Source organism: Mus caroli, unplaced genomic scaffold (assembly GCF_978045245.1).
Source record: "Mus caroli unplaced genomic scaffold, Mus_caroli_1 scaffold_20, whole genome shotgun sequence".
NCBI lineage: Eukaryota > Metazoa > Chordata > Mammalia > Rodentia > Muridae > Mus > Mus caroli.
In genome coordinates, this window is record NW_028227275.1 from 28,134,418 (window position 1) to 28,149,304 (window position 14,887).

The 14,887-nt window shown below is 37.9% G+C and overlaps 1 protein-coding gene across 1 annotated transcript in view; it reads right to left on the bottom strand.

The window, feature by feature from the left end:
• Pten (phosphatase and tensin homolog) overlaps window positions 1-14,887 on the bottom strand; it is a 66,186-nt gene that overhangs the window by 10,902 nt on the left and 40,397 nt on the right. Inside the window, exons 6-7 of the mRNA XM_085834233.1 lie at window positions 13,457-13,695; window positions 732-873 (exon numbers count right to left, since the gene is read on the bottom strand). Coding sequence (XP_085690359.1) covers window positions 732-873; window positions 13,457-13,695 — 381 coding nt within the window. The remainder of the gene's footprint in view (window positions 1-731; window positions 874-13,456; window positions 13,696-14,887) is intronic.

Sequence of the window (14,887 nt, forward strand, 5' to 3'; positions counted from 1 at the left end):
AAGCACACACTGATGTCATGACTATAGACTTACCAAGATTTCTTTATTTTACTAACAAGCAAACTCAGTGAGGAGATGACAAGTCCAAGCCACAGGCTGAGAGCTTGACTTCAGAGCTACACTTAGGTTTTCTCCACACATCCCAATTCACACTCTCTTTTATTCTCTGTATTTGAAGGGCTCCTCTCTTTCTGTCTCTATGACAGTGAACGTTTGTTTCCCTCTGGTGAGGACCTGGTTGTAGCCAGAGGCCATTCTCACACTGGTCTGTCAAGAGTGTCTCTCAGTTATTTTGTCAGAACAGAGACTGCATCTGGTGGTTATAACATAGAATATTTCTCCCATAAATATAATTGACTTGAAGAACACCAAAATTGCCAGGCGTGGTGGCTCACGCCTTTAATCCCAGCACTTGAGAGGCAGAGGCAGGTGGATTTCTGAGTTCGAGGCCAGCCTGGTCTACAGAGTGAGTTCCAGGACAGCCAGGACTACACAGAGAAACCCTGTCTCGAAAAACAAAAAAACAAACAAACAAAAAAAAAGAACACCAAAATTCATTGGGTTAGCTTTCTTAACCCAGTGAGTTGAACAACTGAACTAATTAATTTCAACTTCAGAAATATACTCCTTTTAACCTGGTAAATGTATTTCTAACCGTTTATATATACATTTAGATGTGGTTTTAAAAAAGTTTTCCAACACACAGATGGCTGAGAATTTAGAGTACTTACTGCAAGTGCCGCCACTGAACATTGGAATAGTTTCAAACATCATCTTGTGAAACAGCAGTGCCACTGGTCTGTAATCCAGGTGGTTCTTCAACAGGTAGCTATAATAATACACATAGCGCCTCTGACTGGGAATTGTTACTCCCTGATGGACCCAGGTGGGAGGGGGAGGACGGAGACAAAAGAAAAAGAGAAGTCAAATTCAAAAGAAAAGTTTCATTAAAGTTATTATACAAAATTCCTATAACTGGGTTATCCCAAAGTTTCTCCTTTAAGTGGCTAACAATCAAATCTAACTCAATATTAGAATAAGAGCAATAACAAAAGAATATTCTTAAAAATGTAGTTACTAAATACCTCATTTATTCAAATATTAAATAATGCTCTGATCTATGAACCCAATAAGCAAAGGCCACTGTGTATTCAAACAGACAGTCAATGGTCTCTGTACTGAAGCTACACATACCCAAGTCTCCTCTCAAAGATGGGTTTATTAGGCATGTTAATTCGTCACAAACCTGTTTACATACTTTCTAAGAAAAATCATATCTGAATCAGTACACTAGAGAAACGTGTTGCCTCTGTGCAGGAAAAATGAGATTTTGACCTTAGAGTCAAAAAAAAAGAAAAGGAAAAGAGAGAGTATACAGCTGAATGATAAACATATTCAATACAACTTGTTAACAGAGGCAGTAAGGGGTATCGGTATCCTTGTGCTATATCCATTCCTTGCAGACATTAGGGAAGCATAAAATGGCTTAGAAAATATTACAAATATTTATAAGATATAATTCATATGACATTTAAAAGGGGACCCTAACCAGGAATGGTGTCCCACACCTGTAGTCCTACCACTAAAGGGGATGAAGCAGAGGACTGTTGTTCCAAACCAGCCCAGGGTTTATTTATATAGTTCCAGGCCAGCCAGAAACCAATCAATCAATCAATCAATCTCTACCTTTATACACACACACACACACACACACACATACAGAGGCTGAGATGTCTCAGTCAGTAAGCATGTATGACCCAAAACCCATGCATATGTTTTTTTCTTAGTTCTTGAAATATTTTGTCAGTGTTTTGCCATATGTATACCTGGTGCCCACAGAAACCAGAAGGCATGCCATGAAACTGGAGTTACAGATGTTTTTGTAAGCCATTGTGTGGGTACTGGGAGTTAACCTGGGTCCTCTGCAAGAACAACAGTGCTCTAAACCACTGAGCTATCACTTCAGCCAACCTAGCCCATGCCCATATACATTTTTGTTTGTTTGTTTGTTTGTTTTTCGAGACAGGGCTTCTCTGTGTAGTCCTGGCTGTCCTGGAACTCACTTTGTAGACCAGGCTGTCCTCGAACTCAGAAATCCGCCTGCCTCTGCCTCCCGAGTGCTGGGATTAAAGGTGTGCACCACCACGCCCGGCCTATATACATTGTTTAAAGGTATCATGTAACCATATATGTGCCTATAACTTCAGCATTGGGGAAGCAGAGACAGGCAGATTCTTGGGATTCACAGGCTAGCTAGCTAGCCTAGCTTACTTGGTGAATTCCAGACCAATGAGAGACCCTGTCTGAACAAGATAGATGGCACCAGAGGATGGACATCCAAGGAACATACAGACACATACATACATATAGTCACACAGACATACATACTATATGTGTAACAATTCATTCCCTAATGAGTTAATATTTTTCTATTCACAATATAACAGTAAAAAAAAGTCAATATAAGGCAAATAATAAGCATTTAATCTGACAGTTTAAAATAAACAGCTGTTTTGGCATGGCAGTACTCTCTTGTAATCTCGGTACTTGGGCACAACCAAAATCATAAGTTTAAGGCCAGCTTGACCTATGTGAGGCCCAGTCTCAACAAACAGAACTGCAGAAAATAGGTATTTTATGTTAATAAGAAAAAGGTATTACAATGTTCTTTAGTTTACTGATGGCCTCTCAACTTCTACTGTGATTAGGACTCTAGACACAGACACCCTTCTGCTGGGGAAGAAGACAGCATACAAGCTAAGAAATATAGAAGAACTCTAGCAAATACAGGTATATGAACTCTGACCCCCACCCTCTTCCCCTCTCTCTGTCTTTCTCTGTTTCTCTGCTCCATATGTGTATCAAAATGGATAAGTGGCAATATATAACTTTAATCCCAGAATTCAGGAGGAAGAAAGAAGCTGGTGGATCTCTGTGCATTCCAAGCCAACAGGGCTACAAAGAGAGACCCCGTTTCAAAAGCAAAAGCAAACAAACAAACAAAAATGGATATAAACCACTTGAAATCATGATTGGCAATTTAAGACTTTGGCTAGAGTGAAAAATCACATACTAAATAGTCAAAGCTTATATTTGAATTCTGAGAAAATATAAACTTCAATTTGCTTCTTTAAAAAAATTAATACAATAACACGAACCTCCTTAATAGAATTTACATGAGGATAAACCAGCAAATTCAGTTATACAAAAGAAGTTAAAATAAACCAAAAAATATACAAATACTAAGTAACAGTTATAGAAACAGCAGTTGTATACATGTTGGAGTAGGTGAAATTTTATTTCTCTATATTTTTCTTTTTGTTTTTTTTTGAGACAGGATTCCTCTGTGTATAGCTCTGGCTGTCCTGGAACTTGCTCTGTAGACCAGGCTGGCCTCAAAGTCACAAACTCACAGAGACCACTCTACCTCTGTGTCCTGTGGGCTGGCAATAAAGGCATACAATGCCATTGCATGGAATATTTTCCTTTTTAAAAAATAGTAAGGCCACACTAATTTGAAGAATTGTTACAAAGTATTAACACTAAGGAGTATCCTTAATGTTTAAAGTTCATATTAGAGCACCTTTTTAATAATGCAACTGCAGCAAAAGTTGTCACTGACAGCTACAGAGATCGAGTATAGCATAGCTAAGCAAGTCAGGGGAAATCAGTAGACAGGAAATGGATGAGGACAGCTCTTTTTAATGACATAAATTTCTGAACCATATTAATTTATTTCTAGCCAAAAGATTAAATTAAAGAAAATGTAATCTGTATAAAGCCTGTGGTTGCACATGCCTGCAGTCCCAGCTCTTGGGAAGATGAGGCACTCTGGGCCAAGGTTAACCCTGGGCCACATAATGAGACCCCATCATAAAATCTCTAAACATTTTTGTAAAAGAAACTTACTGCAAGTTGATAGCAGAGGGTTGTCAAGTTAGTAGGTGATACTGTTCAGATGGCATTTCTCTTGCTCTCTAGTTTTTGGTACACATTTCACACTTGTGTACAGCAATAAACAGATTCTTAAGTGATGGGAAGGACACCTATTATCACAAGCATTTAAATGCTCATCCTTTTGAAAAAAGCTGGGTTGATATGTAAGTAAACAATTCTCAGATCAACTGCAGTTGTGTGATAGAGCTCACAGAGCTCACAGGCAGTGGTGATACAGAGGGAAGCCTGCACCATACTAAGGCCTAGGCAGCAAGGTGAGGCCAGAGCATCGTACACCCCTAGGACTTAACTGCCTAGCTAAACACAAACATGTGCTACATTATTCATCCTTGAGACAGCTACAAAAACCCAGATTTAACCCTAAACACTATTAAAAAAACACCAGCTCTCTTTCTTGTAGTCAGTGTTCGATTTGCTAGTCCAAATAGTTCAGCATTTCCCCAGTTCACTCCTTTATATTTCTGTTTTATTTTCTACTGGTGAATAATCAATGTATCTTTCTTCAAATGGCTCAAAAATTATTAAAGAAAATGGCTTTAAATTTCCATAATGACCTGAATTAAACTTCAAACTATAGTTCCACTCAAGACAGGTAACAGGGTTCTACTTTCAAAGCTTGTGGGGATTTGTAGTTAATCTAATGAGTTATTAACCTAAGTAAGTGGACACTGCAAAGCACTCAGGTGCCAACTTTATCACTTTCTTCAGTGTGCACATATTTACTTTGCGCCTCCTCGGAGTCTATCTTTTTATTTTCTTTCTCTAGCGTTTGCTTAACAAAGCTGACTCCTTTTGGCATTCATAACAGCTCAGTGTCCATATGAAGTGTCTCCTGTGTGAGTGTAAAATGACATCTTTGATCAGTTTTATGGTTTTTATTATAATGCTATTCCGATACGAAAAGCCTATCGCCTGCTTTGGAATTTTACATTTTCCTAGTGTATTTTTCATTAATTCTTCTTTTATAAGCCTTGGCTACTTGATGCTAACTACTTTTTCTCTTTTTTTGGTTTTCAAGACAAGAATTTCTTTGTGTCTTGGAACTCATACTTCCCAAGTGCTCGGGATTTAAGGTGTGTTCCACCATGCCTGAGCTGGCTCTATATGGAGAACATACATCTTTGAGATCTATAATACTGCCATAAGACTACTATACGGGATTAGCACGGAACACAGTGTGTGTGTGTGTGTGTGTGTGTGTGTGTGTGTGTGTGTGTGTGTATGTATATGTTCATCTTCTATGCATTCAGAGTCTAGATGATCTTCTAGAAGGTAAATTCACAACTTAGAGTCCTGAAAGAAGTAATTTTCTATTTGAGCAAACTTTCCCAATGAACTGGAAAATATTTTCCGTGTCTAAGCTCATAAATAAAGGTTTCAACCTAAAAAGTATTTGCTTGAAGAGGAAAACCTACATTCTGAATGACCACAATAAATAACAAGGCAGTAATTCAATAAACAAAAGAATGTGGTTATTAATACTATGACAATAGTAGTTATTGTAGATATTTTCTAATATTCAAAACACATTTCTATTATTCCCATAAAATTACAAGGTATATATTATCACATATCTTATGTTTTAAGACAGGGTCTCATTATGTACCCCAGGATGGTCTCAAAGTAGGTATTCTATTGCTTCAGGCTCCAACAGTGGAGATTATAGGCCTCTGTGACACCACAGCCAACCATTACAACCTCAAATTTCCCCCCCAGGGGAGAGCTGGCCTCAAACACGCTGCAGGATCTGATGATGGCTTTGACTCTTGATCCTCCTGACTCTACCTGCCAACTGCTGGGTCCCACGTACACTGAGGCCAGCCCTGCTGCCTCTACTTTAATAAGAAACAAGTAGGACCATACATGCTTATCTTGCTCAAATGCAGTACCTGACCTAAATGAATCTGACTTAGGTGACTTGAAAACAGGAACGCTATGCAATTTGAATGAAGCCATAACGTCTCTTAATTCAGTTTTTCCCCTTTATGAAGAACCTCTGAAGTTTGGAATATTTAATGCTTCGAGTTCTATGTCCCCTTATAAAAATGACACAGATCATTTCTAGCCAACACTCTTTCCTCACCTGGATTTTCTTTAGAAGCTATAATGACAGTTTTGTGGTTTGGGGGTGTTGGGTCTATTCTTCAATTCAGATATATGAATTTGTAAGACGATTCCACTTACTAGCAAAAGTATTTGTTTCAAAAAAAGAGGTAGATGTGGGCTGGAGAAATGGCTCAGTGGTTAAGAGCTCAATTCCCAGCAACCACATGGTGTCTTATAACCATCTGTAATGGGGTCTGACGCTCTCTTCTGGTGTGTTTGAAGACAGTGACAGTGTATTCATATACATAAACAAATCTTACAAAAAAAAAATAAAATAAAAGGACACACCCTTTAAACCAGGGAAATCAGAACCTATTCTAGGAACCTCTAGTCAAATGGTGTTCTTTTACCACTGCAGTTAGTCAAGAGTGTAAGCCTAAAGCTACGGGGCCATAGCTTGGTATTAATTGCAAAGATCCTATCTGAATAAACATAGCCAAGAAAGAAAAAGGGAAGAGTGCAAAAAGGAGAGATTCCTGACATTTATTGAGCATTTAGATCCAGACCTAACCTTTTAGGTTATATTAGTCAATAAATGTCTCCCTTTGTGTCTTCTCTGTCTCCTTCTCCTATTTGGGTTTCTCTGACCTAAAACTGAAAAACTCACATATTCAAAACAGCAATTTCTCTCTCTCTCTCTCTCTCTCTCTCTCTCTCTCTCTCTCTCTCTCTCTCTCTCTCTCTCTCTCTCTCTTTGGTGTTGGTTTCTATTTTAGGAATCAAAAAGAAAAGGAAAAAATTAAGTAGAGCATAGTACAGCAGAGAGAGTACAAGGTACAAAATTAGGAAGCCAGGTTTTGAGTATGACAAAGAAAGACTATGAATTCGGGCAGTGTGGTCTTTGCAAATGGGTTTTGTATAAAGTAACTGCTTAAATCTTTCAAAGCTTAAAATTGCACAGCTTTATGAATCAATGGACTGCTAGATAGTAGATAATAGCCCAAACAGTATGCATCAGAAGAGAACACATGATAATTGATATTACAAGAACATTATACTGAGTTTTTTGTTTTAACAACAGCAACCACAACTTGTTTGGTTTAAAAATAAGGACTAAGCAAGAAAATTTTATGATGAGGGAATTTAATAAATAAAACAGGGGTAGGGGGATAACCTTGATAGTAGGTTATAAAAGTTCACTTCTCACAGAAAATTATGAAATCTCTTGAAATTAAGCTTGGCATTATTATTTTTAGTAAAGTTGACAAACTGAGGTAATGAGCTAATCACACACACATAGTCAAAACACACACACCTTTCTAATAACCAATTTGGGTTTTTTTTTTGGTTTTTTTTTGTTTTGTTTTTTTCAAGACAGGGTTTCTCTGTATAGCCCTGGCTGTCCTGGAACTCACTCTGTAGACCAGGCTGGCCTTGAACTCAGAAATCCACCTATCTCTGCCTCCCAAGTGCTGGGATTAAAGGCGTGCGCCACCACACCCAGTTTCTAATAACCAATTTGTAAGCAAAGAAAAAGAAAACTGAAATGTTTTCAATCTTTTACCTTAAAAGTTTAATAAAATAATTAAGCATTAAGATTATTTTCCTTGCCACTGCTGGAGGTCAGGGAGAACAGAGACTAAGTATAGTTAGTGACAGTGTCTTCCTCTCATGTATGGAAAATTACTCCAAAATCTGCACTCACTACCATTCTGAAAAGGTCTTACTTACACTTTCCTCATAGTTTACATACCGCAAACTATGTACTACAGCACTGAAACCTAAGTGCATTTGCAAACAGCAAAGAACAAGTGGAAACCAACCCCAGAAGGTAATTTACAGCAGGAGGGGCTGGCGCGGTGTGTGTGTGTGTGTGTGTGTGTGTGTGTGTGTGTGTGTGCAGTCAGTCGGGACTCGCCCTCAGTGACTTTGGATTTGGATAATTTACTACCTTTTCACAAAAGAAAATATCAACAATACAAGTAAATAATTCCCAGTAAAGTGGTATGGGTCTTTGTTCCCTTGAGCAGTTATTTCACCCTTGGGATATTTTTTCTTTATAGGAAGTAGCAACTGTTGAACTTCATTGCAATATTCAAAACCTGAAGTATTGTTCCAGCATTAAGAACACAATGCTACATTTTATGATCAGCTTGCAAATCCAACCTGCACCACATCAAGACCTGACTACAGTACTCTGAGAAAATTATGTAAGTAAAGGCCAAAAAAACCAAAAACAAAAACAAAAACCATTTGAGGCAAAGTCTACAATTTTTTCACAACAGACCAAATGCCTCCTCCTTTAACATAAAAGAAAGAAGATGAAGATTCTGTACCAGAACACAAATTTCTTCAGCTTCTTATGGTTCCCCCATAGTTAAAATTATGAAATAAACAAAATAATACAGACAATTCTAATATTATTAACTACAAAGCAGATTTAAGTATTAATCTCCAGAAGTTCACATTTACAATCACAAAGTTTAAATCCAGAAACAGCAAACACAACAAGCAGCACGAGCGTAGCCACAGGGATTCCTAGCTAGTCTACAAGTCTACAAGTCTACAGAGTCCACTGTATACGCTGCTACACTGAGTAATCAATTCTCTAAGAGTCTTCTAGGAAGGCTTTCTCAGCTGTATCAAAGCAGCTTTCCTATACTCAGCAAGCTAAAACATATCCATCATTCCACTACCACTCTATCAGGCCAAGGCGTGGTGCCCAAGGTTTGTTTTATTGTTTTTCTTTGTTACTAGTGCATTTCACTATGACATTTCCTCATAGAGGTACCGTTGTACTTCCTTCTGAGTCACCTCCCTCCCTAAACAGTTCCTCTTCTACATTTCTGTGTGGAGCAGGTTCCACTCTTCCTTTCACCATCTTCCCTTCAGATCTCCGTCCCCCAAAGGGCATGCAAACCTCCAAGCTAGGTTCTTCCCAGGAGAGAAAACAAGTTTTTCTGATCAGATTTGTTTTACTTAAAATAATGACTTCCAGTTCCATTCTCTTCCTATAAATGCCATGATTTTTTCTTTACATTTAAAAGCTTTGAGAAAATTAAATTGTAAAAATTTTAAGGAAATGCACAGCATTATAGTTACAAAACTAGCAATCTCTCCCTGGAGATTTTAAGCTTAGCCTGGAGGTTAAACACTCCAAGATTTTAACCTAGAGGGTTATTAAACGCTACGATTTGTAAAGAAAAGCATAAAACTGAGAAACCTTTCAAAACCATCAGCAATAAATATGGAACCTTTTGCAGTTTAGAATCTGTAAGCTTGATAATATACAAAGAAATTTAACAACACACCAAGGGACTTGTTTGTACTGTAAATGCTGTCATGAACTGATTGACACTGTCACAAATTCTGATCACTACAGTTCACCTTTCTGGGCCTTGATGTCATCTGTAAAGAAGCATTCCTGGAGTAGGGATATCTTAAAGCTTTTATCTGTGTGTAGGTTTCTAATACTATTGTAGCTTAAAATGCAAAAGCAACCATTAGTAAAACACAGCTTGCTCAACAGAATCTGTTCATAAATTCTTTCTCGTTTTTAAATAATCTAAAGAATAAAGGTAGGATACACATAAGGATTCTCCTTTAGGTCTGTGTATAAACTTATCCAAAACCCTTGTCTAGGTATATTAACTATGCAACAGCTGAGTACAGTAGATCCTACTGATGTGGCTGGAAGATGCTGAACTACTTAAGGACCTTAGTATAATGCAATGGCTAAACATCAAATGCACCAGCTACAGCTCTAACAATGTGCACAGCCCTGCATCTTCTATGTCCATTAGTCTATCATTTTCACGTGGAAGAAGTGGTCAAGAGATGGAGAGTGCTAAGAAAAGATCTACGGAGGACACAAGTATTATTACATTTTACCAAATGACACTAGAGGCTTCACATTTCACTCACAAATACCCCCTACCTTGTAACATTTCCCAAGACTTCTTGTCACTTCCACAAACACCCTCCCCTCCCTTCTAGAGGGAAACAGAACTGTTGCCACCAGGCTGTAATGACTAGTGTGTCTTTAAACTGGCAGATTACCATAAGACCTCAGTTTCTGACATGGGCCTCCTGCACCTAACTTGACTCCTGCGTCTAACCTGGATTGCTGCATTTACCCTGGCCTGGAAACAGAGAAACTTACAGGAAAGTTCAAGTGCCCAAGTCTTGCTCTTACCCTTGAACATAAGGAGACAGACCACCCCGGCATCTTATCACTCTATACACACGCTGGCAATTCTGAAGAAGTGAAGGAAAAAGAATGGAGATTGACAGCAGAGCTTAAGAGAAGCCTAAACCATTCCACAACCATTATTTGTCTCGAGTGAAAATCCTTGTCTGAACTAGCAAACAAACAGAAACAAAGCAAAACAAAAAGGACATGTAGTTTAACATGATGAATGAGTCAAACAAGGGCTGAGGGATTTAGCTTACTGGTAGAATGTATGTCTATGTACAAGGCCCTAGGCTCAATCCTTACCATCACAAAAGGGGAATGAGAGAAAGAGAGAAAAATGAAAACATCAAAACGACAAACAAACAGAACAGAAACAGAAAAAAAAAGTCAAGTAGCTGAGATTCCTGGCAGGAAATGGCTGAGAGAGTCACAGGACTTCAAATATTCTCATCCATTTCTCCAAAGCAAACATTGCTCTCTCAAAATACAAGACAGGCCATAGAAGTATCAGAAGTGCCACTTACTAGTAATTGAGCTCTTAGTGTAATCAGTTCAAAGTTTCCATCAAAATTATGCATGGCAATAAAAACAAATGAATAAATAATCAGCAAATAATTTAAGGCCTTTTAAAGAAAGGGTCTTTTTTGATTTTTTTTTTTTTTAAGATGGTGACATTTCCTTGACTCTGTCTCTCAGACCTCACCTAAATGGGTGGATGGATAGATTTCAGACAGATGGACAGATGGATGGACAGATAAACAAATAAAAATTTTAAATCCCCTTGAAGACAGAGAAACTACCTGGTATTGGAAACCTAGCCAACTACCTCAGGGAAGTCATGCTTCTTGACAGAGAACCTACAACCACTAATTTACTAAATCAACATAGTCCATAACTATACTCTAAATTTATCTTTATGCCAATAGATAAGCATAGTGCTTACCCCTCCATCAAGGAAATTTCTCTTTGTAGCATAAGGAAAACATTGCAGAAAACCACAACAGTTCAAAACACAGAGTTGTGGAATTCAGTTCCAACTGAGCCATCTACAACACAATAACTGCACCTACAGCTCAGGGATCATTGTAGAAGAAGGCTTAGAGAGACTGTAAGAGGTAGAGGATCTGGGAGTTTGCTGTGAGATTGTCTACTGGCAATGTCAGAAGCTACACCCATAAAGTCTCATCAACAAGACTACCAAACATGAGCTGAGCAAGGAAGACAAAAGACATGCCAGAATGGGAGGAAGCTGACCAAGCCTCAACCCTAGAAAAAGATCTACTGGTAACTAAGAAATGTTAAGAGAGCATGCCAATTTGTTATCCAAATGGTAAGCCCTAAAAACATATCCACAGGTTGTACTAACATACATACATACATACATACTCATGATATAATTTATTATAGTCTCAAAGAATTGAAAAATCTTAATGTAAAGAAGTTAAATAAAAATGGCTAAGCACAGCCCTGCCCCTAAGAACCCTCCACACTCTAGCAGCTTTCCCTCCAGCTCCTCTGGTTTCCTTGCACAGTAAACGTGGATGACCTCTCTGCCCTGGCCCTCACTGCTGCACTGGGTAGCAAGATCATATTAATCCTAGGAGACTCTTTTCTACAGTTGTGAAAAGTTCCCTTGTTGATGAACAGACAACGCTGTGCTGTCAAGCAGTTTAATGCTTCAATCTGAAAACTAAAATGGTCCATAATCTTTTCCTGCCCCACAGATAATGATCTTGAAGGCAAAGAAACTAATACATGATCGTATCTAGTCTTAGAGATTTTATCTGACACAACCTACTTTAATTGGTTAAAAACATATTATGTTCCATATTTCTTTCATAGGTGAAATAAGAGTTTTCATAATTTATTTTCACCAAAACTAGAATAAAAGTAACACTGAGAGCAAGGATGATATAAGAGTCAAACAATAGCAAGCTTTCAACTTGTTTTTAAAACTTGTTTATCATAAATTTCACTATTGAACAGAATCAACCCATTTAGATACCTGCTGTTCTCAGGTAAGGGGTACTGATTTTTTAAATGGGAGAAATGAGACATAATTTGTTAGAAGTTCCTTTATATTTTGTCTAAGGGCAAACAGAAGCTACCAACAACAATTTATAGTCATGTATATACTACACACGTCAAATAACAGAACATCTGAACACTTCATCAGGAGTCAGAATTGAGAGGAGTCTCTAGCTTAAATCTGATTTTCTAGCATGTGACTTTTTTACTGCATTAAAGACGTAATTTTGTGAACTCCCACCAATGAACAGTCTTGATATCCTTGTACAAATGCAAAAGAGTTACAATGACAGGGTTTTTAAAAAGCGGGTGAAAGAGAAGTACAGGGCTGAGGACCGCTGCAGCCACAGACCTTAGTGCGATGGGCATGGCCCAAAGTTGATCCAGATAAAATCAGGGCTCAAAAAAAGGAGAAGGAGGAAGAATGGAGTAGAGGAGGAGAAAGACAGAAGGGAGAGGAGGCAGAAGAGAAGCAGGGGTGGGACAGAAGTCCAAATTTAATACTAGAATCAAGTTTCAAATGGCTTGCTCCCCAGAGCAGCCATGTCCAACCCTTGGCATTGCAAACTGATGTTGTCACTTACAATGTCTACAAAAAAGACTGCAAACCAACTCAAAGGTTAAGCGAGTTTATGACCTTATGTTGGGGCACTTTCACTGCTACCCTGAGCTTTCAATTCATCTGAAGTACTATATAGGTGTTGTGCTTGGAGAAAGAAAACATGCAAAGAATCTTGGTGTTACACTAACTAAACGAGTCCTCTGAAAAAGCGTCCAAGAATTTGCTTTGGTTGTCAATTGTACCATAGACAAAACATGCCACTCATTCTCAACAGTCTTTAGTTTTCTGAATAACCAATGAATCTCTCATTAGTTAACTATACTAGTGAATAACCCTATCAGAAAATGTTTTATTTACCATCAAATTAAATACCTTGCTTTACTAGGTAATGGCATTCAAGTTGTCATCAAAATCCATACTGTGTGCCTAGTACCTACTCCAGGTAGGTCTTGGATGTTCTCAGTACAGCTAAGGAGGAGGGTGCGGACACCAGGGATGAGGGATACACTAAGTGGATACAACCACAATGTAACAGTTCTCAAAGCATCACACTGTAAGTAGATTCAGAGTTTGTTGGTTATACCTCAATAAAGCAAGAGGGAGAAAACCTGTTTCCCAATAAATTCTTGGTCCACAAAGAGGGAGGAAGGAAAAAGTAAACAGCTTACCTTTTTGTCTCTGGTCCTTACTTCCCCATAAAAATCTAGGGCCTCTTGTGCCTTTAAAAATTTGCCCCGATGCAATAAATATGCACAAATCATTACACCAGTCCGTCCCTTTCCAGCTTTACAGTGAATTGCTGCAACATGATTGTCATCTTCACTTAGCCATTGGTCAAGATCTTCACAGAAGGGTTTGATAAGTTCTAGCTGTGGTGGGTTATGGTCTTCAAAAGGATACTGTGCAACTGTTGCAAAAAGATAATCCCAGTGTAAGAAAATTTTAAATTTTTAATTTAAAAACATAGGTTAACTTTCAAAATGTTATATATAAACTTACTGGTTCTTAAAAGAAGCCTTTCAGGAAATTTTAATTTATTGCTAATTAAACCCAAATTTTTAAAGAAAGTCTTTTATTAATTCTTAAATGCATTCATTAGACATGGAAACAAGCATTGTGCTCTTCACTCCAGGAAGGATGAATCTGTGCATGAAGGGAGCACGTCATAGCCTATCAGTACAGCTGAATCCAAATGCATGTCACCCAGGCCTCTTGTCAAGTAGTAACTTCCATCAGGACCAATAGCAGATATTACTACAGCATTGCCAGACATGCTCTGAAGAAAGTATAATTACTAATAGAGTCAACTATGGAAAAGACTGACTTTTCCTATCCCATAATAAAATTACCCAGTGACTTGTTTTTAAAATGGTCTCACAAACATTATATTTGCATATACACGAGATTAATCACTCACAGAAAAACATACAACTGAAGTAAAGTTTATACCAAATTAAGTTTCAGATTTTTTCACATGAATTAAGAATCTAAGACGTCTTTGTTCTCTATAGTCAGAGTTAAGTTTTTTTTTAATTTTTTTTATTATATATTTTCCTCAATTACATTTCCAATGCTATCCCAAAAGTCCCCCAGACCCTCCCCCACAGAATTAAGTTTTTAAAGGCAAGATGCTATTATCTAGAAGCAAGACTTCAGTTCTATCACTACTGGCTTTTGTCTTACTCGTATCTGTTTTGATTCTACCCTATTGAGATCATTAAATCCTGGCATGAACTCTAAGGATGTAACTCAGTTTGCAGAGTGCTTGCTTAATAGATGCTAAGCTCTGGGCTCATCCATGCTTTGAGTAAACACACAACTGAGGATGTGGTGCAAGTCTGTAATCCTAATACTTGGGGAGTAAAAGCAGGAAAATCAGGGGATCACAAGTTCAAAGTCACCCTCAGCTAAACACTGAGTTCAGGGTCACTCTGGGACACTGAGACCCTTGTCTTAAAATTAAAACAAAACAAAACAAAAAATCCTGGTGATATTACTGTTCTGATTATCTGCCATATTATCTAATATGTCAAAACTCTGACATATCCTGAAGCAAGCCATCGTAAAATGGTACAAGAACAATCCATCCATTTACTCCT